Source organism: Hibiscus syriacus, unplaced genomic scaffold (assembly GCF_006381635.1).
Source record: "Hibiscus syriacus cultivar Baekdansim isolate YM2019G1 unplaced genomic scaffold, ASM638163v2 tig00110482_pilon, whole genome shotgun sequence".
Taxonomy (NCBI): Eukaryota; Viridiplantae; Streptophyta; class Magnoliopsida; order Malvales; family Malvaceae; genus Hibiscus; species Hibiscus syriacus.
The window spans coordinates 2,148,304-2,172,925 of NW_024062758.1; the positions used below are offsets into that span (position 1 = coordinate 2,148,304).

Genomic DNA, 24,622 nt, shown 5'->3' on the forward strand with positions numbered 1-24,622 from the left:
GATCAGACAAAAGTACAACAAATGACAGAATTTTTCAGAATATATATATATATAGAGAGAGAGAGTTATGATCTAATTATATAATGTATAATTTAAAAAAAATTATAATTTTTTTGGACGGTTAGATGAGATAAAATTAAATGTTGAGATTAACGGTACGAAATGAAAAGATATTCATTGGAAGAATAATGAATTAATATCGACCTTTAATTTCCTCTTATTCTTTAATTTTCCGTCATTCAATGTTCCTAAAAAAATGTAAAACTAAAAATTTTACACTAAATATAAGTAGACCATATATATATATATATATATATATATATATATAGGACAATATTAAAAACGAGTATTATTTGACCAAAAAATAAACAATACAACATGATATAGTACGAGAAAAATGCAAATACACAAATATTATAGTGTATCAAAATCAAAATAATATAAATTTAATATTTTTATAAAACTATAAATTTAAGAGAAATAATAAGAGATAAATAGGGATAAATAATATGAGAGAAATGAATTTATTTTTTAATTGTTTATATATATATATTAAATTTATACATAGCCATTGTTTACAGAATTTAAATCCTAAACGATTACAAGAAGAATAAAAGTGAAAGATTGAGAGAGATAAAATCAAGAGTTTAGATAGATGAAAGGTGATTTAGATAACCACATTAATAATATTCATAACACTCTCTTGAATACTTTAAAATATATACATATTAAAACCTTTTTTAGGTAATACAAAATAAACCTAAGATTAGTTCGTTGAGTCTTGTTCCTCAGTAGCTAAAGGAACAACTTCACAAGGAATGTCTTGATGAAACATCACCCCAAACGGTTGTCCCCTAGCCATGGATGCAAGTTTGTCGGCCACTCTATTCACCTCTCGACATATACGGTGAACTGTCGAAATCCAATTCATGTTTAATTGTAAAGCCCCGAATCTCGGGTTAGTAGTTCGGGTCAACTCGAAGTCCAAAATTGAGCCATTTGACCTTATATTATAGTTGGACCAAGTTTGATGTTTGTGAACTTGAGTTAGGGCCCAAGAGAGTTGTTGTTGGAGATGAGTAAATCATGATAATAAAAGTAAAGGGACTAAAAGTGTAGTTTACCCATAGTTATTTAGAAGCTGAAATCCCTCCTTATTTTATGTTTTCAACGTGAACAAACGCCCTTACACAACTCACCAAACACTCTTCCTATCTTCTCATATTTCTCTCTTCTATCTTCTTTAAGTAAGAATCTCAAAGGAATTCAAGTCTAGTTGGATCCATCCAAGGTAAGATTATTAACCTCATCCTTCTAGCTTCATTTTGAACTCCCTTTCACTAGTTTTTATCCATATAACCAAAAATGGGTCTTGAGAGATTTGTGGGAATCTATGGATTCTAACTAAGTTTTGAGTTATAGTGAGTTTGTTTAGATGTTATACAACCCCTAGATAGATTGGTAATCCATTTTCTCATTTTGTTTAGTGAAGGAGATAGGAGATGGCTCAAGAGCTAAAGGAAAAGAAAAGTTGAATTTTTAGTGAGTTGAGAAAGTTTCTAGCCATCCAAGGAATAAGGTAACACCTTTACAACTCTTCTATACTCTTAGTGAGTCATTAGAAGTTCAAAATAGTTTAAATGGTTGAGTTGAGCATGATAAGCATTTTCATGGTGAAATTCTTGTTTTAGAGTTATAAATGTGTTTAAAGCCTCTATTATGACCCTTGTTTATCAAATAAAACTTTAAGCATGTTTGGGGATCTCACTAAGGTCTTTGGGATTGAATTATAACATTTGAGTATATGTTTTATGATTTATGCAGGTAAAATATCAATATTATTGGGATAGTATCGATACTAGTTCTTCGTTTTGGGCAAATTCGTGAGTTTCTAGGCAAGAGTATCGATACTCTTTCAAGAGTATCGAAACTTTGAGTCATAGTTTCGAAACTCCCATAAAGTTTTGAAAATGGGCAGAACAAAATGTTTAAAAGTATTGATACTTATATAAAGTATCGAAGTATCGAAACTTTTGCAGGAGTATCGATACTTTCCGTCTGTTTGGGCAAAAATGTCAGTTTTTAAGGGAATTAGCTCGAGGTACCCCAACACTTCTTTTTATCATCAAATAAGACAACAAGCGAGAATATTAATGATATTAATATTACACTTAGAAACAAGATCAATTAGGATGACAAAAAAAAATAGCCTTGAGTGATGCTCGAGAAATTATCAAGACACCTGAGTTCCTTTAGAAGATGCTAGCATTATCGAAAGTATAGATTCAGTCCGGATATATCCTTTGGTAGTGCGGGAGGCATAACTAGCTTGGGCGCAAGGTCCTACACTCAAGGAGTGGGCTAGTTAGAGGGTTGACCGATGCAGAGATTTCAGGCAACCAGTCTTGGTAGACTAGAGGGGTGTGTGAGCTCCGAGATGCAGAACCCTCAACCGCGCCATGATGTCTACCATAGAGTAGAGAGTGCAGTATACGAATATACTCACTATTATAATTATCAGTTAGCTTGAGCATGACATGAACACTTTTAGTATGGCTTAGCTGTTAGTGTGGCATAGGGCTAGTTAGCTCAGCGTTTGAAATTTTGTTTCCTTACGTAGGTTAGTCGAAGAGCAGTCCAAAGACTTTTTTACAGTAGTGATCCAGACCCCGATAGTGCAGTGTACGTCTCGAGTTCACCTTTAGAGGGCATATACAATTATAAACCCCGATTTATATATTTTTGTATGAGTCGCAACTCATTTTAAACTATGGTTTGTATGATTTAAATATTATTTTGGGAGCTCCTAATGTAAACTATTTTATTTAAATTATAGTTGATTTATTTTAGTATGAGTGATTATAAATATTCACTTTTAAAATGGAAAAACTTAAAAGAAAATTTTGGTTAGCCACTCTGGTGGTTCCGTGTGGCATTCTGATCGACCGACTGTGTGTCATACTCGTTTAGAGTGTTACATTAATAGCTCACAAATCAACAAAACGATGGTATTTTGTATCTCTAGTATATGTTCAGTTGATAAGTTTCACCGCCATCGCACTATCCGTTTCCACCATAATTGTTCTTATTCCTAAGTTCCAGGTATGAGTTAAAGCATCATGGATCGCCCATAGCTCCACATTTAAATCTGAGCATACACGTAGGCTTCGAGAAAAACCGCGGATGGTTAATATTTTCAGGGACATGACCACATCAACTGTACTTATGCTTGAGGACTTGAACCCACAGTGTATTAGTATCCTCGACCAAATGCCTTCCAATTTTTCATAAGGAATGTCTTGTTCTGACGATCTAAATCTTTAAAGCCCAGCCCACCATCCTCTACTGGTTACTTAATTATATCCCATTTAACCGAAGCAAGTTTTTCTAAAGTGTCACAAACACCTTTTGAGAGCCACGAGGATTGCATTGCGTAATACAAAATTGCCTGCAACACAAATTTTGCAAGAGAAATGCGACCGACCGAAGATAAAGTTCAGGCTGCCTAACCCGATAGGTGTTGTTTCATCCTCTCAATTAGGTACCTATAGGTAGTAGTAGTAACCCTGTTATGCAAAAGTGAGACTCCAAGGTAGTTAATGGGTACCGGCGGGTTATATTAGAAAGTGACTCTGTTAGGATTTTAAGCAAATTATTGACCAAGGATGTTGACTATGGATCTCAGTTAAGATGTATAGTTGATGAAGGGAAAAGGGTGATGGGAACACTTGAAGAATGTTATTTTCACCACATCGAAAGAGAAGGGAACGAAGTGGCTAATTTAATCGCTAGATATAGTTTAGCGAACGAGGATGATTTGTTTAGGAAGCATGATTATCCAAATTTTATCCATCAAGCTATTATGTGTGATGCTATTAATCTATAATTATGTAATTTAGGATATTAGTTTTTTAGAAAAGAATGTAATACATTCTTTCTTTCATTTACACTTTATGTCATTTTCTATAGATCAAATCAACCTTTTCTTCTTTAATTTTCTTTAATCAACAGTAACACTGATTTTAATACTAGTTGTCGACCGCCGACTGTTTTTCTCTTTGTTTCTTTTTTAGTTTTTTAATAAGAATAAATTTTAAATTCGATAAATTTACTTACTTTAAATATTTCCATTGTTGTAGATTTAATGGCAAACAACAATATCATTGCAATCGCTCCTTGAGAAGGAGAAACTTAATGGCATAAACTTCCTTGACTGGTTCTGTAATTTGAGAATTGTTCTCAAACAGGAAAGGAAGAAATATGTCATTGAAGATGTTCCTGATGAATCGGCAGCTAATGCTTCTAGAGCTGACAAAGACAAGTTTAAGAAACATATGTATGATATGTTAGACGTTGGATGTCTAATGCTTGCCACCATAACTTCTTAGCTTCAGAAGCAACATGAGGACATGGTTGCATATAAGATGATTCAAAATCTCAAGGAAATATATGAGGGTCAAGCACGTCAAGAGAGGTATGAGACCTCTAAAACTCTATTCCAATGCAAAATGGTAGAGGGATCTCTTGTAGGAGCTCGTGTCATCAAAATGATGGGCTACATCCAAACGTTGGAAAAGCAGAGATTTCCTCTCAAAGATGAATTGCCTACCGATGTTATCCTGCAATATTTGTCGGATAGCTTCAACCAATTTGTCCTTAATTTCAACATGAATGAAATTAACAAAATTTTTCCACAGTTACTTGGCATGTTACGAATTGCTGAAAGTAACATGAAAGTAACATGAAATTAACAAAATTTTTCCACAGTTACTTGGCATGTTACTTGGCAAGGATAAGGAAAGGAAAAGAAAAAGATAGTGGCAAAGTCTAAGGGCAATAGTAAGGCCAAACCCAAAGGAAAAGATGCATTGAAACTCAAAGGGGAGTTAGCAAGGAAGGAAAATGTTTACGACAAGACCAGACACTGGAAGAGAAAATGTCACGTTTACCTTGAAGAGGTCAAGAAGGCAAAAACAAACGGAACGTTTATTTCATGTATTTATGTTATTAATTTTAATTTGTCAACATCTACTTCTTGGGTATTAGATACAGATTATGGTTCTCATATTTGTACTACTATACAGGAACTACAAAAGAGAATGAATATGGCTAAAGAAGATGCAGACCTACGAGTGGGAAATGGATCCAGTCGAGGAAGTTTATGCCATTAAGTTTTTGTCTTTGTGACAAGTTATCTATGTCTTTATGGTACGTTTATCTCTGTCTTTGTGGCATGTTTTTATTTGCCTTTTGATAGTTTTTGGTCGTTTGACCATTGTTTTCGTTTATCTTTTTTCTCAGGGTTGGATTTGAAATCGTCATGATTGATCAAGATGACGCTTATTTGTAATTATGTTGATCTTCCCTACTTTGGATCCTTAGATTGATGTGGATATACTCGTTTTGCATTCGTGGATTTGATTTACGATTTGTCAGTGATATTTCAGTAGTTTCATCCCCCTTTTGTGGTTCGTTTACGAATGTAGCCAGATTTGTTCGTATCCTTATTTTTTTCAAATTTTCTTGTTAGTTTTTTATCATTTTCTTTTTTTTTATCTTTGTGATTTAGGTAGTTAGTTTTTGTGTCAATGATTATAAGAAAATATCATAATTATATTTTAGTTTACGTTTATGATCGTAAATCTTCATTGTAATTATGAATATTTCATACTTTTAATAAAACTAGTTGGTTTCAATAAAAAAAAATGCAATATTAATTCAGAAAATATTATTGTTATTATAATATTATTTTAAAGGTGATACAACGTAGTTGATCAAAGTTTCCACTTAAAAAGTAAATTTGCTCATGAAAATTATTCGAATAGAATAACTATCCCACCACCTCAAACTCGTTTCATAGCTGTATTTATTTACTTTCAAAATTAATATACTTTTTATTGTCGTAAACAAGTTATAATATAAACAAAATGAAACTTAAATTATAGTGAAATATGAAAAATAAACTCAAATTTTAAATCCAAACCATCGCCGAAAGATAAAATTTATTGATGAAGGTGAAGAATGAAATAGGTAAAAATTATAAACCAAAAAGCGAAATAATTGAAAAGAAATATTCAACGTATGGAATGTATGAACCCAACAACAAAATAAAGAAATGTTCTTCGAATATCGTGTTGAAAAGAAATTTTTTAAAAAAGAATTAGCAAAAAAACTAGAAAATATACAGTTAAATAACGTTAAATTTGTGAATGGTATTTTTAATTAAATGGATATTAAATTCACATTCAAGAAGACAGAATAAATTTCATAAAAATATTTAGTAGTAACTGAAAGTAGTCGGACGGTGAATGAAATAACCAAGAGAGAATCAAAAAAATTATACACATCCTTGGTGAGAAAATAAAAGTAAAAAGTAAAAAAAGTGAACATCCGACCTGCCGGATTCGAACCAGCGACCTAAGGATGGCCATGAGGGAAACCCACTACAGTCCTCCGCTCTACCATCTGAGCTAAGGTCGGCTTATTATAAGTGTTAGATATTTAAAATTAAATATCTTATTTATAACTTGACCTGTCTTTCGCCCGTGTAATACACGAGAATACGAGATACTCGTTCCACTTAAATAGGTCTCTTCTCCCCCCTTTTTTTTGCCATACAGATTATGTTAGATTATTTTATCTTTTTCCGTTCATAATAGCTCTCTGAAATTATTCCAATTCATCGATGCTTATAATAGAAAATTGATGGACTTCCAATGTAAAGTTTTGGTAAGCATGCACGTGTGTTTAAAGAAGTCTCCAGTTTCTAACCTTACAATTGATAGATTCTACATGTAAACTCTTAACTAAAGAAACAGAAAAGTGTGACGGTTTGATCTGGGAAATGGTTTAGCTTTCTTTACCAATGAAACCAACCTTCAAATTGCCTTCTTTCTCAACAACATTTAAAACAAATAGACAATTGTTTGTCTGGCGTTTGACATGACATGTCCTACAAACTACCACGAAAATATTAACCGTAAGAGTCAAGGAAGAAGCATTTTATAAAGCACCCATCTTCACTAGAATAGCATCCAGCATCTCATGTACTATTCCATCCTCCATTCAATGGTATATCCTCAAAGATATCCACTCTATTCAAGGATGTTTCCAAATAGAAAAAAGTAAAAAAAAAATTTAATAAAGTTAAGGACTACGCAGCAATCGGTCCAGTTTATCATTTCTCCAAAATTGCTCCAATCTTGAAACTCCATGAAAGCTTCAGAAAGGGACTTCCATGATTACAATAATTTAGCAGTTTTTTAAATATCTAATTCGAATTAATCATGAATAAATCAAAATTTAAATTAAATATACATTACACTTGTTATATAACGTGTAAAAATATGTATAAAAGAAAGTTAATCTACAAGTCAACCAGAAGCTCGTTTATATCAAAACACTCGTCCTCGCTAAAAAACGGTCCACCACCCCATACACTATTCCCTAAGTCATTCAACGAGACATCATCCATTAAGCCAACTATAATCCATCTCTTCCATGGACTCGTCCTCTGTTACTTTCCCTTCCTCTTTCGCTTTGTCTTCACCATTGCTCGCATCAACAACATCTCCGGTCGTAGTCGCATTATCCATCACATCGCCGCCCACATTTCCACCGTAGATTTCAGAGCAACTCGATGCAGTCATCGAGTCGGAGTTGGCACGAGTAACCAACGTAGCCTCCGAACTCGTAACCGAAACAAGGGGATTATTTAAGATGGCTTTATCGCCATACATGGTCATGGCGGCTTGATCGTAGGCTAAAGCAGCTTCCAAGGCTGTGGGAAAAGTACCGAGCCAGAGTCGTTTCCCTTTATTAGGAGCTCGAATTTCAGCCACCCATTTACCCCAAGTCCTTTGCCCAACGCCTCTGTAGATACAAGCTTGGTTCTGAGGGCCTCCTTTGCCTTTTATACACCCCTTTTTGGAGCCCTTTGCAGGGGCCTTAAGCGCTCGTTTTGTCTCCCAATTCTCACTCCATTGTTTCAGAGTATCGGCTACTGATAAACCATCTCTCCTCTTCCTTTTTCTACAAGAATCCGTGAACGGAGGGGGTACCCACATTTGGATTTCGATTCTCACAAAAACCCATATTTTGCTTTCTTCAGAACTATGGAAATCTGCATTTCATTCAAATTCAATATCGAAATTAACTTCTAGTTAACAAGAGTAACAAAGAATTATTTTTTTTCTTGGGAAACAAGTAAGAAAATTTGTAATCGGAAATTAAAACCATAAAACCCAGAAAGGAAATGAGAACAAACCTGTATGAAGAACATAACCGGAAGTATCAAGAAGACCGAAAGCCTTATTTTTTGTGCTTTTTTCTCTCTCTAGTAATCTTTGAGTCTGAGAAAGTGTTAATTTTTTTCTGTGAAGAACTCTGTTTTCTCTTCCCTTTCAAGAAACTGAACCAGAAGAATTCAGCAATCGAGTATCGGATATTTAAATATTTCTGTTGGTAAGATATTTTTATTTTTATATTATTATTTTCTAGGCTAAGTAAATGACGTGGCAGATTCTGGTTGCTCTTGCCGCGTTGCTCGAATTCTCTCGACCCTATCTAGATTTTCCAGCTATGGTTTGTGTTCCTTTTTTGACACTAATATGTTTCGTTAATTTCCAATTTGCCATTGGCTGGGCTGTTTATCAAGGTGTAGTGCAGACTTGACTAACCAAAAGTAGGCCTGTAAACGAACCGAACGCACACGAACGGAGGTATGTTCCTGTTCGTTCATTTAATAAATAGACGAACATAAACGAACACGAACATAAACGAACAAAATATTTTTTGTTCATGTTCGTTTATTAAGGAATATAATTTGTTCATGTTCGTTCATTTAATAAATAAACGAACATAAACGAACACGAACATAAACGAACACGAACATAAATGAACACGAACATAAACGAACATAAACGTTGGAGACCCTACCTTCCATTGTTCTTTCATGAAAAATAGTCGACAATGCAAATCAACCAAATCTACAGTGATAAATAGCGTAAGAGTTGATTAACAGTGATGAAATGTTTGAAGATATCAAATATTTCGATCGATCTTTTAAAGATATTAAATGATTCACACAACTTTAATTTAACGCTATAACATTTATCTTAGTGGTCCATGATTACATATGAACAATCATTTTCTCCTATTACACTCTTTTTCAGAAATTGCATAGAAACCTTTGTTTTGTTTTCTGGCAAATTCTATATATTTTTCTCTTTATTGATGCTCGTATACTTCCGATTGTTACCTTTATATTCCTATCTATTTCTAGAAAGAAGTATGATGTTTTCTTGAGTTTTAGATGTGAAGATACCTGCAATAACTTTACATATTAACTATTAAGTCAAATAAAACAGAGAAAGAGATGAAAACAAACATGTAAAACTTCATATTGCACTATAATATAACTTGTTTTGAAGCTTTCAGCGATCGTCTCCACTCTCTAGTGAACACTAGGGTTTGGGAAAAAAAATGGGAAATGAATATAGGTGCGAGGTGCCTCACAGGTTAACATATTGGATTTAATCTCCAAATAAAATTGGATTAATTATGGAGTTGGTCATCAGAATATCATATTAATTAATATTTTTAAGATACTTACAAATTAGTCACCAAAATTGATTTAAGAAGATTGGGTTAAACATAAATGAATGAACATAAACGAACATAATCGAACGAACATAAACGAACATAACCGAACGAACATAACCGAACGTTCACGAACATAAATGAACGAACGAGACCTATGTTCATGTTCGTTCATTTAATTAAACGAACAAAAAATCTTGTTCATGTTCGTTCATTTAATAAATAAACGCACATAAACGAACTTCCCGCCGCACGGTTCATGAACGGTTCGCTGAACGTTCAGTTCATTTACAGGCCTAACCAAAAGCCCAAATAATTAATGCAAATAAGTATTAAGGTGGTGATAAAATAAACTTTTAAATTAAATATCTACTATGATAAAAAAAAATTAAATACTTAAAAATATAATATAAATATTTATTTTAAATTAAGTATTAGGATAAATAAAATAAAATTCTAAAATATAACTAAAATCGTTCATTTTCTATTTACTTATTATTGTTTAAAAATTTCATAACAAAATGAAAAAGGGGAAAATGGCCGTTTTCGAAGAATGTGAGATAAACATTTAGGTCCCGTTTGGTTCACGTCATATTTTATTCATGGGAGGAATATTTTTTTACGGGTAATGATACCCATGTTTGGATGGGCTACATTCCCAGGTGCAGGTAAAGGATGAACACCAACAGTAGTATTTTTTTTCCTGTTTTCCCGGGAATATCAGTCCCCCATTTCTCTTAGGTATTTTCTTATTCCCGGTCCCTGTTGTCTAAAACACTCTTCTCCTCGCTTGGTTCTGGCTGAAAGAAAATATGCTTCTTCTTCGATTTGGTGTTCAGATTTGGAGTTCTAGCTCGGTTCGCTACCTCTGCTTCACTCTGTTATATTGCATTTTCTGTTTTCGATCCTACTGATCCTTGCTCTGTCTCCTTCGTTTCTTTTTCAAAGCTACCTGATCGCAAAAATTTATCTCATATTTTCTCTCTTATTTTTTCTTTTTCCAGGTTTGTTTATATTTCCCGTTTGTTAAGCTAATGGAAAAGAAAAATGTCAACAAAAATCACAGTCATCTTCATGATTTAGGTTCCTTTTCCAGTCCCTTCAATACCCATATAAAACTCTGCTTTCTTTTACATGGGAAATCTCTACGAATATTTTACCGAACACCCATTACTCAAATCGTATCCCTAAAACCCCCCATTAAACCCCATTTCTCATTCCGCCGAAGTATCTCAAACTTTTCCTATTTCCGCTACAATCAAACGCCAAAATCTCCACTTTCTTTTACGAGATGGCATTTCTCTAGAGACTTCTCTTCCGACGAGCTACGCGATGATGATCTTTTGGCTGATGTATTTGCTGAAATAGAACTCGAGAAGCAGCAAGAAAAAGAGGATAGGAAGAGAAAAGGTTTGGATGAAAAGGATATTGATGAAGAGGACAAAGAAGATTATATGGGTGTTATGCCACTGATAGAGAAGCTTGAAAAGAGGGCGTTAAAGGAAAAGAATTTTCGTATAGCATTTGAGCAGCGCATGGATTCAAATTTTGAAAACGAGGATGAGGGGAATTAGGAGACGTGGGAAAACTAATTTGAGAGGAAACAAAAGATGCATAAGCAGTTTATAAAGAACTTCTACGAGTCAAGTAAATGAACAAGCCTTGTTTTAGTTGTTGCGTTGCTTATTTACGCTTACTAATGCTAGTATAACATGTATATGGGTGCAGATTGTGTAGAATGCTTATTGCACTCAAACACACTAGAGTTGACAATATTTGACACTCTATCGAGAAAAATGAAACACTCAAACAAAAAAACTCCATTGCCACAGGAATTCATGAACGTCTCAAAATTTATATCGACAAAAAACACAAAAATGATATGTATACATTAATTGCAGCTAAAATTTTGATTTGTAAGTGATATTTATGAAATTTTATCAATTGGTCCATTGTTAAATTACATTTTTGAATTTGACAGTGACACTAGATGATGCTTTTAAATGGATGAATAAAATTGATAAGTTTGAGGAAAAGCATTTTAAACTTCGCCCTGAATATAGGGCCATTGGTGACTTGATGAATCTACTTAAAGTTACAGAAGGCAAGGAGAAATTTATCCTTAAGCCAAAATTGAATAGGGCAATGAGGCTCCTTCAATGGAAGGAAGCCTACGATCCTAATAATCCTGCCAATTATGGAATTATGAAGGATTATCAAGTTGGTCCTTCTGTTGATCGTGAGGAAGAAGCTGAAGAGGAGAATGAGAAGAAAATAATAAGAAAAGCTAGTAGGGATGAGGATAAAGAAGAATTTGATGACATGAAAGGATAACATACTATCAAAGAAGATCAATGCTATTGACAAGAAACTGGAAGAGAATCTAGTAGAGTTGGATTATACATTCAGCTGGAAGGGAAAACTGCTAGAGGAGGAAATCAGAGACCTTGCTAAGGAAAGAACCTTGCGAATGAAAGAAATTCTTTGACAAAAAAGAAAATAAGACCTCTTTACAAAAAGGTAAGTGTATACCAGAGCTCCTTCATTTATTTTGCTTCAAAGGTCAAACAAATCAGTTATTTTTGAAATGGTTGAGGAACAGAATTCTAAGCTAATATTATTCTTACATTTTCTTATATATATATATATATATATATATTATTCATATTCATGTTTTTCATAGGCAGGTCTGGTATTTGTAGTTCTCCTCTTTGACTCCCTTTAGTCATTAAAATAGGTTATAACATTGAGAAATTTATTCATCATATTCTCTATATTATGTGAATCGACATATTCATTGTTTTTCATTGCGTTCTGACTCCCCTCCTTTATGGGTATGTACATTGATTTTTAATACAACTTTAAGCATTACAAGTATGACTCATTTGATGATATATATTTGCATTGTATCGTTTCAAGTTACAAGTTTTTATTTTTCAAACAGTTTCATCTTGCATGTAACTAACTTGGTTTTTGTTGAATGATGGCAGGGTTTTGATATGAGGTTGATAGACCTTTATTTCATTTGAATTTGTTTTGTCGTTAAATTGATTTCCATGAAGCACATCCGAAGTTGATATTGTCCAGGGAGGGCAAGTGGTCAAGTACGCCGCTTTGTTGGCGTGTGGAAACTATCATGGTGTTGTTGGATATTCAAAATCCAAAGCAGTCCCTATTGCACTTCAAAAGGTAGCTTTTCACTGCTTTTATTTAAACTTTTTAATTTATACTTGGCTAGTAAATCTTGTCTGTTCAAACATGTTTTACATCCTATGCCAGCATAGTTCCATTTTAATTTTGGAAAAGGTGTAGTATGTAGTTACAAATTAGCCATGTAAGTGGGAATAAGGGTAAAGCATAAGAAAATTTAACACTGGTTGATCCACTACAGTTTCACCTATGTTAATTGGCAACTGGGCTTAGATGTGAGGGTCAGGTGTGGATGTGTTCAAGATGGGTATATTCATTTTTAAAAAAAAGGTTTTCCATGTATTTGAAATTTCATTAGAGGATCATATCTCTATATTCATATCGGAAAATGTGATGGATATGGATATCATAGGTATTTCAAGATATTTTTAGAGTTGGAGCAATTTATGTTTCAAGTTTCAACTAAACATTGCAATTTTAGAGGTTTTAACAAACAATACAATCACCCCCACCCCCAAAAAAGAAAAAAAAACAATAATAAAAAAGGCAACATTAAAAAATATAAAGAAGAAGAATCCATTTTCTTTTTCTTTTATATGGATATTTTGAAAGAGGACCTTATGTGCATGTTTTGCATGATATCTACGTTTTAGATTTTTTATACAACAAAATCGTACAATGTTACTCTAGAATTATTCTAAAGTAAATGTTTTGTTTTGTATGTTCAAAAGTTGTACATTTTAGTTTTTTCTTTGCTATGTTTTTAAATAAACCTTGTTCTGGCTTTTATCTAATTCCTTGGGGGCAGTCTTGCTAATGTTAAGGATTTTTGGATTTTCTTATGATTGTTTTTTATATTGTTACTTCTTACCATGATGCTATGATTTATGGGCTGGAGTAGTGAAATCAGTTTAATTTGAAAGGTGTTTAATATCGTCAATATTGTCCCTAATGAACATGTTCGTGAATATCATTAATCATCTTTTAATGTCACTAGATTAATGAATTTATGTGACATGTACTGACAAATATAACCTACCAACATGCATATGAGAAATGCTTTCAGAATCTTCACTATATTGAACGACATGAGGAGCACACTATAGTCATCCTATTCAAACATCATATAAGAAAACTAATGTGTGCATAACTCTCTCTTTTTTTTCACGATTTTTATTCTAGATCTTTCCCTTGAGTTAATTGTTCACATCTTTTGATGCTAGAGTTTCTCTGCTTTCACTATTTTAATCTTTTTATGCTTTGGTAGGTCTATCTCTGGCCTGTACCAACTACAACGGGTATAAGATCTGGAAGAATAGTTTAAAACATCTTGCTTTTAGTTGGCTTTAAGAATATCAAATCAAAGGTAATAAAGTGTTATCGATTCTGCATTTTGGTTGGACTCGGGTGTATGTTGGATATAGATAGATGTTTGACGCTATTATATTTTATTAATTTTCCCAAGTTTGTTCATGTGTTTAGATGATTCCTGGAGTTTCATTTCTTGTACTCATATATAGATATATGTCATATACATGAGAGATGGAACAACTTAGAAGTGATTGGGAATGGTGTTTAGAATTCAACTCTTTGTATTGCTAATCTGAACAATCTTCCCAGGTTATTGGTTGTAGGAATCCTCACAACACCGTCAAGGCTATTCTTGAAGCCCTCAATGCAGTAAGTAACTCATTCACCCATATAATCAGAATAGGGTATAGAACGACATTTTTGCTCGCAAATTATTTGGATTCTACTTTGAAAACTATTAATTTCTCTTGGTAATTGTTGAATCAAGGTTGAACAGTTGAAGGAGCCAAATTCGAATACTCTAATGCTTCAAGTAGATTGTGAATTTATTGAGCTCTTTTTTTATAATTTTTTGTGTATATAATATAGTCAACATATATGATTAAGTTTAGAATGTCATGGCTATTATCTTTTGTAAGTCTGAACATTGTACAAACTTTTGATGGTTAATGTTATACTTATTTTTGTTATGTAAGTTAAACGAAGAATGTAAGCTTATAAAATTGTATTCAGTATGGATGAGTTTATATTTGCTATTCGGTATATTGGATAGTCTTGTCAAAATTATCGTGGCTAATTTCTGTTGCAACAGTTGTTTTTAGTATATGGCTTACAAGTAATAAATATTATATCTTAGATAACAAAAATAATTTACATCTTTTTATTATTATGAATATCTATGATAAATTATTGTATATAGAAGAATGTAAACCTTGTCGATTGAAAAATATAAGAAATCTCCCGGTGAATGCGTCACGTATGAACCGAAGCTAATTTCCACAATGTAAACATTTAATTAAATATTGATATAAAATTTTATCTGAATGTTGGGCAACCAAGAAGGATCATGTAAGGAGGATAGAGGCCTCAGAAATGATAATGCTTCGGTGGACATGCGGTAGGACTCTGTGGGATATGACAACAAACTCTGCTATTAGGATGTCCTTGGGGGTGGTGCCTGTTTCCGAGAAATTGAGGGAAGGAAGACTACGGTGGTTTGGGCATGTCCTTAGGCGACTACCATCTGATGTGGTCAGGAGGGTAGAGTCGATTACAGTCGACGGTGCCAGAAGGAGAGGACAACCAAGGCGGAAGTGGGAAGACTGCTCGAGATCTGATATGATGGATTTAGCCCTTACCGAGAACATGACCTCTGATAGGAAAGTATGGAGACTTAAGACTAGGATAGTCGAGTAGTGTGGGTCACATCTCTAGGGTGTATCATCTCTGTCTTCTTTTAATGCCTTTGTAGTAATTTACATAACTTCTACTTTTTATCCGTTTCTGTTATTGGTATTTATGAAGGCTTAGAACTGGCCTTGCTATCGTTTGACTTCTGTGTATCTTTCTCTCCACTTTTAAATTTAGTCGTTTCTTATGTTTCTGTCTATATACAAAGATTACTGCCCATTACAGACGCGCATATGATATTAATGATATTAATGACTGCATATGAATACTGTACAACTATGTATTTATTTATACATGCATTGCATTTTATCTATATTTTTAATTTTCTGACTGCCGGAGGTCTTCCACGGAAGCTACTCTCAACCTGGCGTTGGGGGCAGCCTACTACCCTACTTCCCCCTTACCCCATTGCATATGAGAATTGGGTTTTGTTGTTGTTGTTGTATTGATATAAAATTTTAATATATTTTTACATAAATTATGTAAAATTTAATATTAATATTAATTAAAATAATACATGATATATTTAAATACTCAAGTAATATATTATCAACAGATATAATTTTTATATAAATAATTTTTATTGAAATATTTAAAATTTTACTTGTTAAAAAATATAGAACGAGGACAATTTGATGAAATATACATTTAATTAATCTTTTATTCCTTTAACCAAACACTATAATCTTACATTCCTATTAAATCTATATGATAATCTTTTTTATTCCTACTAGTCCGTGAACCAAACGCACCTTAGCGATCTCCTGCCTCTTCGCCTCCGTTAAAATGTTTCATTTTCGTCTTCCTATTTTTTGAATAATATTTAATTTCCAGGCTATAGTTTTGATCCATATTTGTTTTTGGTTTTAAAATTTCGAGTTCATCCTACGAAAAGGAGTATTGATCTTCAAGCAGGCAAGTTTCTCTTTTATCACGTCGTCAATGATTGAAATAAATAATTTTGCTGATTTTTTTCATTGCTTTATGGGTTGGATTTTGTAGGTGATTGATTTTGATGCTTCGTTAGTAATTGATGCTGGAAATGCGTGAATTTTGTTTTTAATCTTTTTGTTAAATTTTAATCTTACTAAGCTATCCGGTTGATGGGAAAATGCTGTGGGATTTTTTTTAACGTGCTTTTCCTTCAATTATAGGGTTAGAAGCTGAGGTAATACTGTGGGACTTTATTTGTCTAAAAAAAAAAAGATTTGCTTGTCTTTGTTTTTACGATTGAAATGCTCTTATGGTCGGTGTGGTTGCTTAAGATGAGACCTTTTAAGAAGGGTAAAAAAAACTGTTTGTTTGGTATTGAGTTCTAATGTTGGATTGAACTCTGTTTATTTGCTGGGATTAGGATTTAAAGATATTGCTTTTTTTTCTATGGTCCTGATTATTTTATTTAAAGTTGTAAAGTCGTTTCTTCTTGTATTGAATTTTGAATTTCAGTTGAGCTTTTTTCGGTTGCTGAGAAAATACTAAAAAGGAATGCGAAAAAAACTATTATATCTGTGTGAAGCACAACCATTTTGTGTTATCTGATAGTATCTTTAAACACAAAATTCATTTGTAAATGGAGAAGAAAACTACATATATATTAAGGTTTTAATGATGGGGTTTGATTATATTGACTTATTGAAATTATAGCTAGTTTATGTGTATATATGATTTGAACTTTTTTGTGGATGCAGGTTTTGGGATGGTTACCGGCAGTAACATAGATATGCTACCGACCATAGATAATGGTTTACAAAGACCTAGTGGGAATTTGGAAGATAGTTTGACTGAGCTAGAATTGATGTTGCAAGCACATCATAATCAACAATTTGTGGGTCATGGAAGGGATCTTAATATATATAGGAGTGGCAGTGCTCCACCCACAGTCGAGGGATCACTGAGTGCTGTTGGTAGTATTTTTTCTGATCTTGATTTTCGAGACATTAATGGTATAACTGGTGTTAGCAGTAATAGTTGCAATAATGGAATGTCTGAAGATGAGATCCGCTCTCATCCTGCATATCTTTCATATTATTACTCCCATGAAAACATAAATCCGAGGCTGCCTCCACCATTATTATCGAAAGAGGATTGGCGTGTAGCTCAAAGGTTTCAGGCCGGTGGGTCTTCCCTTGGGAGCATCGGGGACTGGAGAAATAAAAAGTTTGATGAGGGTGGCGATAGTTCATCACTATTTTCAATGCAGCCTGGTCTTTCTGCTCAACAAGGAAAAAGTGATTTGCTTGAGTTAAGGAGTGCCAATGCAAGGAATTTTCCCAGGAAGATGTCAGCTGACTGGCTTGATAAAGGCTCAGACAGTTTGGTTGGGTTTTCTGGTTCGGGGCTTGGTGCAAGGAGGAAGAGTTTTGCTGACATTCTTCAGGTGATGTAGCCCCCAGTGCAGTTGATGAGCTTGCAGTTTTTTTTAACCTTGTTGTAACATGATTCTTCTTAATTTTTATTGATTTGGGTTGTTTTGTCACTTTTTCTTTATGATATTCTCGTCAATATGGATTTCCTGATAGGTGCTTTCCTTTTATTTGTTTAATGTATTTTTTCTTTCATTTTGCCCTCGTGGCTGTGATGAAACTAGATTTTTGTATTTATTTTTAATATGCCTTTGAATCATTGGGATGAAGTTCTCTGAATATCTGATATGTTTGGTTATAATTAGGTTGTAGACTCTCCTTTTTTCTCAGATTGTTTCAGCTTCAATCCAGCATCTGCAATTCACTTTTCCTTTCCCTATCATTTAATTCTTTCTTTGTTGGACTTATCTTTTAACCTCTATATTATTTACTCTTAGACATTTTCTAGATGAAACAACTTCCAGGATTCCCTAGATATACGGATACTTTAGTATATATGTTATTTGTTTGGTGTATCTGTTGTGAAACTCTTCTCTGCTTGTTTGCTCGTCTTTCTTGCTATAAGGCTTTTGATGGAAACTGTGTGATACAAACAACAATGCAATCAGAACTTGTGCCCTTTATATGATGATCAAAATAAGTGGTACGACGAAAAGAAGGGTATCAAATTTCAGCTTCTAGACCCTACATTGTTTTCGCTTGCCCTTCATTTAATTTCTCTGCAACATTTATATTTGGATGTATCCAATTATTTTCATGTCTTGGATAATGATGTATAGTTATTTTCTTTAAGTTCTTGTGTTTGTTTTTTCAACGATCCACTTTTTTTCTCCTAATATCTTCGCTCTTTTCTATTTTTCATGCTTGAAACATCTTGATATTGATCACATTGTCTAACCTAATTCTATTGAAGATGGGTCATCGACTAAGTGAAATACCATTTATTTAATTTAACATGTTCTGTAGTGGAACTGACATGATAGTTTTCTCCAGGATGGACTTGATAGACCTGCCACCTTATCAGGTCACCTTTCACGGCCAGCAAGTCGTAATGCTTTAGGTGAAATGCTAGATGAACCTAGCATTGCTGATTCCGGACCACCAGGATTTTTTAATGGACCAGAGTCAATGGAAGGCTTTCCTGCTGGAGTGGCTCATCCAGGTATGATTGGAGTTCAGAGCCATGGTAAAATTACTTCCAACTCTTTTCCATCTGCTGTGGGTGCATCCTTATCGATAAGTACAACCCCTGAACAGCATTTGGTTGGGAAGTCTCCTGGTGCTGGACTTCCTCCTGTTGGAAGCAAGATCAGCCACACAGAAAAGAAAAATATCATCGGATCCAATGTCCAAAATGGGCGTTCAACTGCTGCGCCTGAACTTACTGAAATTGCAGCCACATTATCTGAATTGAGCTTGTCGAAAACTGGAAATGTAGATAAGAATGCTCATATGCGATCTCATAGTCAGGCTGATTTGGATAAGAAGCTGGACTTTTCATTCAACATGCCCATTCAGAATGTGCAGCAGCAATACATCGACCAATCCAATGCAGAAAAGCTCCCATTTTCTACAAACTATGTTGACTCCACTAGGAAAAAGGGGATTGCACCGAATATTATTCCTTCTAAGATTATTTCCAATGGGCAAGTCAGCCTTCCCAGAAGAACATCCTCTTCCGCAGATCTTTATGCCAAAGAGCATTCAGGACTTGGACTTTCGGAAAGATCTGATGTTGGTCATTCCAATGTGAATCTTGCAAACACAGATTTCACTGGCCACTTACCTGCTACTTATTATGTTAACCAGAAGTTGAATTCAGTGATTAAGAGCCATTTAGATGCAGGTATTTTTCTCTTCTGGAAACTTTTACCTTTTTGTTGGGCGCTTATCATTTTGTACATTTTTCTTTAACATATTTCGTTGTATGTTTTCTTTTAGGTTCCTCTTTGACTGGTACTGGTGATAGAAGAAGTTTAAGTGGAGCTGGAATTCAAGGGTCTGATCCTTTTCCACTTATAGATCCTCGATATATCCAATACCTGCAAAAAACTTCTCAATATAGGACACTTGCTGCAGCTACTTCTAGTTCTCTGCTTGCTGGGAACTATGCTGGTACTTTACAGGGGGATTTGAATGGCCTTCAAAAAGCATATCTGGAAGCAATATTAGCCGAACAGAAGCAACAGTATGAACTGTCACTTTTGGCTAAAGCTGGTGGTCTGAATCATGGCTATTATGGGAATCCCTCATATAGTCTTGGCAAGCCATTTACTGGAAATCCACTGGAAAATTCTGTACTCCCGTCTATTGGTTCTGGAAGTATACAGAATGATAGAAATGCACATTTTAATTCAATCATGAGAAACTCGGTAGGGGGTTGGCACTCAGATATTAGTAATAATGCAAATGGAAGATACATATCATCTTTATTAGATGAATTTAAGAACAACAAGACCAGGTCTTTTGAACTCTTAGATATTGTTGACCATGTTGTTGAATTCAGGTACATGACGGGGCCTTCTCATATGTTATAAGTGCACTGATGCTTGTAATTTTCTGAATCTAACTCTATTTTGCAATGCAGTACGGACCAATATGGTAGTCGATTTATTCAACAGAAATTGGAAACTGCCACGGAGAAAGAGAAGATTAAAATATTTCCTGAGATTATTCCTCATGCTCGTGCTTTGATGACTGATGCTTTTGGAAATTATGTTTTACAGAAAGTATGTGCTTCATGATGGTCTAATTTAAATCAGTGAATCATCCTGATTATGCATTTATAATCAATTGGTCTAATTCTGGAGCTGGATTTGTAGTTTTTCGAGCATGGTACAGAAAGTCAAAGAGCAGAGCTAGCCAGTCAGCTTACTGGTCATGTGTTGGCTCTCAGTCTTCAGATGTATGGTTGCAGAGTGGTTCAGAAGGTGCATGGACTGTAACTCCCCATCATTTTTAAAAGAAAAAAAAATATTATCATGCTTTAATGGAGTTAATTTTTTAGTCTTGATAGCCGTGGCCTACATCTTATGGTGAAGTAATTTTAGCTTACATTCCTTGGCCTAGTATACTGTGCATGCTGCATAGAACCATTTTAATGATTCGGTTTATAATATACATGGTTTTTTTTATTGTTTGGGGTACTTGAATACCGAAGAATCCTAGTATGTTACCAGATGCATTAACATTTTGCTGATGAATTTGAATGTAAAAAGATGATATAGATATAAGTTTCAATACATGTGACTGTTTAAAATATTTTTACTTATTTAAGGCTATATATTTTGACTTAACGTCTGAAAATTTTCTATGACAATTGTATGAGATGATGTCCTGTCTTATCAGGATGGTGAACAAAACTAATGTGAATTGCTTGTATGTCCTTTTGAGTTTATGAGGTTATGAAAGGCTTGCTAAAAACTTGATGACCGTAGGCTTTGGAAGTGGTTGATGTGGACCAGCAGGCTAGAATGGTAGCTGAACTTGACGGTTCAGTCATGAAATGTGTTCGTGATCAGAATGGTAATCATGTTATACAGAAGTCTATCGAGTGTGTTCCTCAGGATCGAATTCAATTTATAATTTCAGCTTTCTATGGCCAAGTTGTGGCACTTTCTACCCACCCTTATGGTTGTCGTGTTATTCAGGTTTGAAATTTACTGATCATAACCTTTCATTGGTGGGAATTTAGCATTTATTTTTATTGATTTTTACTCTTGATGCTTATAGAGGGTTCTGGAACATTGCAATGATGTGAAAACACAAGAAATCATTATGGAAGAGATCATGCAATCTATACGCAGTCTAGCACAAGATCAATATGGGAATTATGTTATTCAGGTATCTAAGCTTCATTTTGAATCTATTATTTTTCATTTGGGAAACTTGATCTAATTTATCTGCCATCAGAGAATGAAGTTTGCCCTTTTGTTTTGTCTCAAGTTAACCATTTACTTGATTGTGCATAACTGCATATATATTGCCTATTGTAGTATGTTTTGGGAATCAGGTTGTAATTAACATATCTTTCTTTGAATGTCTTTACACATTATACTGCTTTGTAATTATCAGACGTTATTTCTTCCATTGTTTTCTGTTGCTTGCTGGGATTATATTAATTATGTTTCCTTGTTTGATAGCATGTTCTTGAACATGGTAAGCCACACGAGAGATCTGCTATTATCAGCAAGTTTGCTGGACAAATTGTGAAGATGAGTTTGCAGAAATTTGCTTCTAATGTTGTTGAGAAGTGCTTGACATTTGGTGGGCCTGAGGAACGTCAAATTTTGGTCAATGAGATGCTTGGTTCTACTGATGAAAATGAGCCATTGCAGGTATGTCGCAAAACTAATTTCCTTTTCACTTGCAAACAATTATATATGTGATATACAGATATATTTCTGTATGCCTTGTTTTCGTATACCTTTTTTTCGGTTGTTGCATCAAGTAATGTTAAAAGGCTTAATTTTTGTAATAAATAAGAAGTTCAATTATACTTTTTTTTCTTTTGAATGCACGACTACAGGCTATGATGAAAGATCAATTCGGAAACTATGTCGTGCAGAAAGTTCTTGAAACTTGCGATGATCAGAATCTTGAGTTGATCCTTTCTAGAATCAAGGTTCATTTAAATGCCCTGAAAAGGTACACTTACGGCAAACATATCGTTTCTCGTGTTGAGAAGCTTATTGCAACTGGCGGTATGTATCCCTTTCTTTTTCCTCAAAGTTTCAGTCTACATTATTATTTTTGCCAGCCATATTATTCATGCCAACTTATAAAACCCGAATTTCTCGACTGCAGAAAGGCGCATAGGATTACTATCCTCATTGACCTCCTCCTGAATAATCCGTATATATAACCATAAAAGGCACTTTTTCTCCGCTGTCATAACGACTGCAAGTAGATGCAGTTTGTACAGCCCGACATAAAAAGGTGATTATAGTATTCGTCATCTTGATTCCCTTATTCTCTGCAATATATATATATATAAACATAATTCTGCCAGTCTGCAGAATAAGATGATCGTTGTCGATATTTTAATTGTATATTTGCTGCACTATTATAACTCGAAAAAGAAACCTTCGCCGGAGGTCGTTTCAGAGGAACAAGATCAGATTATGGCTTCCATTTTTTCCCATATCCATTCCGTAAGTAGATATAGGTGCCATAGGTTGTGAAGCATAAGTTTGGTTGTAAATGCTTAAATAAACAGGTAGAGTCCCGATTTTCAATGATAACTTTGGCTTGCATATATGTAAATATACCTGAATTTTTGGACATGAAATTCTTGTTGAAAAATTTTATGATCTTGTCATGAACTGTGTAGGGTTTTTACCGATTGTTCTGAGAACTGAGATTAGGGTTTCAACTTTCAAAAAAGAAACGTAATAATATTAGTGAAATGTTACACATGCTTTTAAGAGACGAATCCTGCACAATTCTGTGTTGTGATTTGATAATCTTGTACCGTAGTAAGAAAAGAAGGGTATATCTAAACTATTACTTGTTTTTTTGCTTTTTAGCTTTATTTTCTTTTTAAAGTTATGCCTAACATATAGTTTTTATTTGGGTATTTAACCGTTGAAAATTTAACGGTGACCTTGATACGTTATAATAAGGTAAATGTCGTATAATGTTTGAGCAAAAATAAAAAAAAATGGCATGTCAATAATTTTGTTAATTTTTTAGAGGGTATCAAATTAAGATAAAATATTAGGTATGATTTTGAAAAGAAAAAAATTTTTAGGTACTAAAATACAACAAAAGAAAAAAATTTAGGTATTAAGTATAGTTTATAAAAAATCGAGTTTTTGATCAAATGCCGCCTATTTTAGATGCATAGTTGAGCGTTAGTTCAAAATAACTTAAATGTAGCTTAAATGACGTTCAAATTGAAATAATCTTAACAGATATTCAAAACAAAATCAAGATGACTCAATGATATAAAAACAATCAAAATTTCTAAAAGCTGAAAGTGGCCAAATTCTTGAGTCTGGCTGGAGCTAAAATATTTTAGAATAATTTAGGGTTTCAATGGTAAAAAAGTAACATTCAAGGAATAACCAAGAAGTGTCCTTGTTTTACAATGTTGGATGAATCAAAACAAAAGAAGGGTCAAATAAGCTTTATGTTTTTTGTTTTATATACGGGTTAATGAACTCCATAATAACCACTACACATAATAATTGAATTTCTTTAATGACTGCCCCTAAGGTTCTTTAGGTTAATTAATTCCAAGTAATGCATTTAAAATGGAAACTATTATCATTTGATAAAAGTAATTAATTCTGCAATCATGTTGAAAATTAAGTGTTTATTTATTTATTTATGATAAATAATAATTAGAAATACATAATTTTATGAACAATATATCAAATAATTATTTCCAAAATAAATAATTTGTTTTTAGATACCCTCTCTTTGTAAACAGTGATGGAACTATATGTTTTCCAGGTGGTCACGTGCCCATCATGGGATTTAAAATTAATTTATTAAGTATTCGTTTTTTACATATGTGCTACCCTAAAATTAATTTGTACCCACCCTGAATTTATTTCTGCTCAAAAAATAACTAAAAATGTCTATTATAAACATTATTTTTGTTTGGGTTTAAAGATCCATTAATCAAGCTCGAATCAAAATAAACCAAAAAATTTATTTAGTTAAAATTCAAATCCAATATGCAACTCAAATTTAATATACAAAAGTACCCTTAACCCCAATAGCAACCGGTAATCGATCAACTCCCAACCTCCCTCCAAATTCACTTTGCACCCAATACC

General features: G+C 33.6%; 2 protein-coding genes, 1 non-coding gene and 1 pseudogene across 3 annotated transcripts; 2 read left to right on the forward strand and 2 right to left on the reverse strand.

The window, feature by feature from the left end:
* Positions 1-6,389: 6,389 nt before the first annotated feature.
* Positions 6,390-6,480, reverse strand: TRNAY-GUA. The gene is given in 2 exon segments: positions 6,390-6,425; positions 6,444-6,480. It is a non-coding gene; the product is annotated as a tRNA-Tyr (tRNA).
* Positions 6,481-7,437: 957 nt separating this feature from the next.
* On the reverse strand, positions 7,438-8,385 carry LOC120128919 (dehydration-responsive element-binding protein 2A-like). The gene is made up of 2 exons (XM_039146529.1): positions 8,267-8,385; positions 7,438-8,122 (listed from the first exon to the last, which is right to left on the reverse strand). Exon 2 carries the CDS (start codon positions 8,064-8,066, stop codon positions 7,467-7,469), a length of 600 nt encoding a protein of 199 aa, XP_039002460.1. The 5' UTR covers positions 8,067-8,122; positions 8,267-8,385; the 3' UTR covers positions 7,438-7,466.
* Positions 8,386-10,634: 2,249 nt separating this feature from the next.
* LOC120128648 lies at positions 10,635-16,521 on the forward strand (annotated as a pseudogene).
* On the forward strand, positions 16,237-23,071 carry LOC120128918 (pumilio homolog 4-like). The gene is made up of 11 exons (XM_039146528.1): positions 16,237-16,386; positions 17,160-17,848; positions 18,828-19,680; positions 19,776-20,340; positions 20,422-20,563; positions 20,657-20,764; positions 21,272-21,484; positions 21,567-21,677; positions 21,977-22,171; positions 22,363-22,537; positions 22,641-23,071. Exons 2-11 carry the CDS (start codon positions 17,168-17,170, stop codon positions 22,679-22,681), a joined length of 3,084 nt encoding a protein of 1,027 aa, XP_039002459.1. The 5' UTR covers positions 16,237-16,386; positions 17,160-17,167; the 3' UTR covers positions 22,682-23,071.
* Positions 23,072-24,622: the final 1,551 nt, after the last annotated feature.